The sequence below is a fragment of the Sebastes umbrosus genome, chromosome 16 (assembly GCF_015220745.1).
Source record: "Sebastes umbrosus isolate fSebUmb1 chromosome 16, fSebUmb1.pri, whole genome shotgun sequence".
In the NCBI taxonomy this organism is placed as follows: domain Eukaryota; kingdom Metazoa; phylum Chordata; class Actinopteri; order Perciformes; family Sebastidae; genus Sebastes; species Sebastes umbrosus.
The window spans coordinates 5,461,306-5,463,187 of record NC_051284.1 but is presented as its reverse complement, the minus strand read 5'-3'; the positions used below and the strand labels follow the sequence as shown (position 1 = coordinate 5,463,187).

General features: G+C 48.4%; 1 protein-coding gene across 1 annotated transcript; it reads right to left on the bottom strand.

Annotated features, from left to right (window-relative positions):
* kcns3a (potassium voltage-gated channel, delayed-rectifier, subfamily S, member 3a) lies at nt 1-1,601 on the bottom strand. The gene has a single exon (XM_037746842.1). It carries the CDS (start codon nt 1,452-1,454, stop codon nt 159-161), a length of 1,296 nt encoding a protein of 431 aa, XP_037602770.1. The 5' UTR covers nt 1,455-1,601; the 3' UTR covers nt 1-158.
* Between the last annotated feature and the right edge of the window lie 281 nt (nt 1,602-1,882).

Genomic DNA, 1,882 nt, shown 5'->3' with positions numbered 1-1,882 from the left:
ATTTTAGCCAAGTTCATTATAGTACATTGTGCAGCTAATCCTCTTCCCCTGCTCATGTGTCATGGCCACAGCTTCTTTTACAACTTCTTGTGAGTGATGAAGGAGTTTGTGGGGGTTAAATGTTTTGACATTGCATCCTGGAACTCGCTGGCGAGGGTTCAGTTGTTGCTTCGTCTGAGATCTAGCTGTCTTTTCCTCTCATAGAACTTGGAGAATTTGTTGAAGATGTTAGTGATGGGCAGAGCCACGATCAGCAGCCCGCAGAGGATGCACAGGGTTCCTATCAGCTTCCCACCAGGAGTGACGGGACAGGTGTCCCCATAGCCCACTGTAGTCATGCTAATGGTGGCCCACCACCAGCCGATAGGCATAGTCTGCAGCTCCGACTCTTGCGATTCTTTTTCCACGAAGTAAATGAGAGCGGAAAACATTGAAATGCCCACGGACAAGAAGAGCACCAGCTGCCCGACTTCACTGGAGCTGTGGCGCAGCGTGGCACCGAGAGAGCGGAGGCCAGCTGAGTGGCGAGCGAGTTTAAGGATTCGAAACACTCGCATCAACCTTAAGATCTGCACCACTTTGCCAACATTCTCCAGCTCTGGGCTCTCACCTCCATCCATTACATCACAGGCCATAGTGACATAGAAGGGCATAATTGACATTAAGTCAATAATATTGAGAGGGCTGCACAAGAACTTCCTGGCTGATGGTGCAACAGCCAAGCGAAGAATAAACTCTGCAGAGAAGAACAGAACACAGAGGCCCTCAAAGATATTCAGCACCGGGTTTTCAACCTTCTTATCATTGAGATCCACTTGGTGGAAGTCCGGCATGCTGTGGACGCACATGGCAACAATAGAGACAAGGACCACGCTTAGGGATGCTACGGCCATCACTTTGGCTGAAGTGGAGTAACCTGGATCCTCAAGTCGAATCCAGATGTTCCTGCGGACATCTGCACACCAGGAGCCTTCAAACATTTCTTCCGCCAAAGCTGACAGCTCCTCAGTCGATGAGTCCGAGCTGTGGAGCTGCAGTTCATCGCTCTCCTGGTCCCAGCTCTTGTCTTCAGCGAGATCCATCATTTCGTGGAATTTGTTGCTGCAGCAGAAGTCCAGGTGGCGCTCCTTGATGCCCCAATATTCGATCTCTTGGCAAAAAGAGAGCACGCACAACCCGTCCACCAGGTGGATTTTGCCCGTGAGGTAAAAGTTGAGAACGTAGCAGAAAAAACGCGGATTGCGGTCAAAGTAGTACTCCATCTCAGAGGGGCTGAAGTCATCGCAGAGCTCCAGGGCCGCCTCTTCGGAGCTGCAACACAGAAGGCGACTCAGACGTGTTTGCGGGAATCGCTTCAGAACGTCGTGCTCCATTCGTTGTTTGAAACCACCAACGTTGACGTTAATGAAGCGATCATCGGGGTCGTGCGGATGAAGGATCTGTCCGTACATCATGACGTCGTACGGCTGAGAATCTCAGAGGCTTCGTTGCCTGCAGACAAAGACACTGAAATTAGAATACGTCACACTTTCTTGTACAGTGTGTCATTTGATCACAATGATGTGCATTGCAGCAGAGCCGCCGAGCATCAAGTTGCATCTGGGTTTCTGTGGCACCCTGTCATGGAATGGTTAAACGACAACAGCATCACCGGCTGTTTATTCACAATCTAAAGATAATGTTTCCATCAGGCATTAAAAGTTACATTTCTATTTGTGTCACACATCATGACAGTATTCTACAGAATGCATTTGTATGCATTGAACACCATAATTCAACTTTTAAAGTTGGATGTGCAAAGAAATAACCTACGCCTTAACACAAGAACAACTGGCTCATTAGATAGATAGACAGATAGACAGATAGATAGACAGATAGATAG

What these genes read in the sequence shown, in the direction of transcription:
- kcns3a (XM_037746842.1), bottom strand. Translation starts at nt 1,454, where the DNA reads ATGATGTACGGACAGATCCTTCATCCGCACGACCCCGATGATCGCTTC.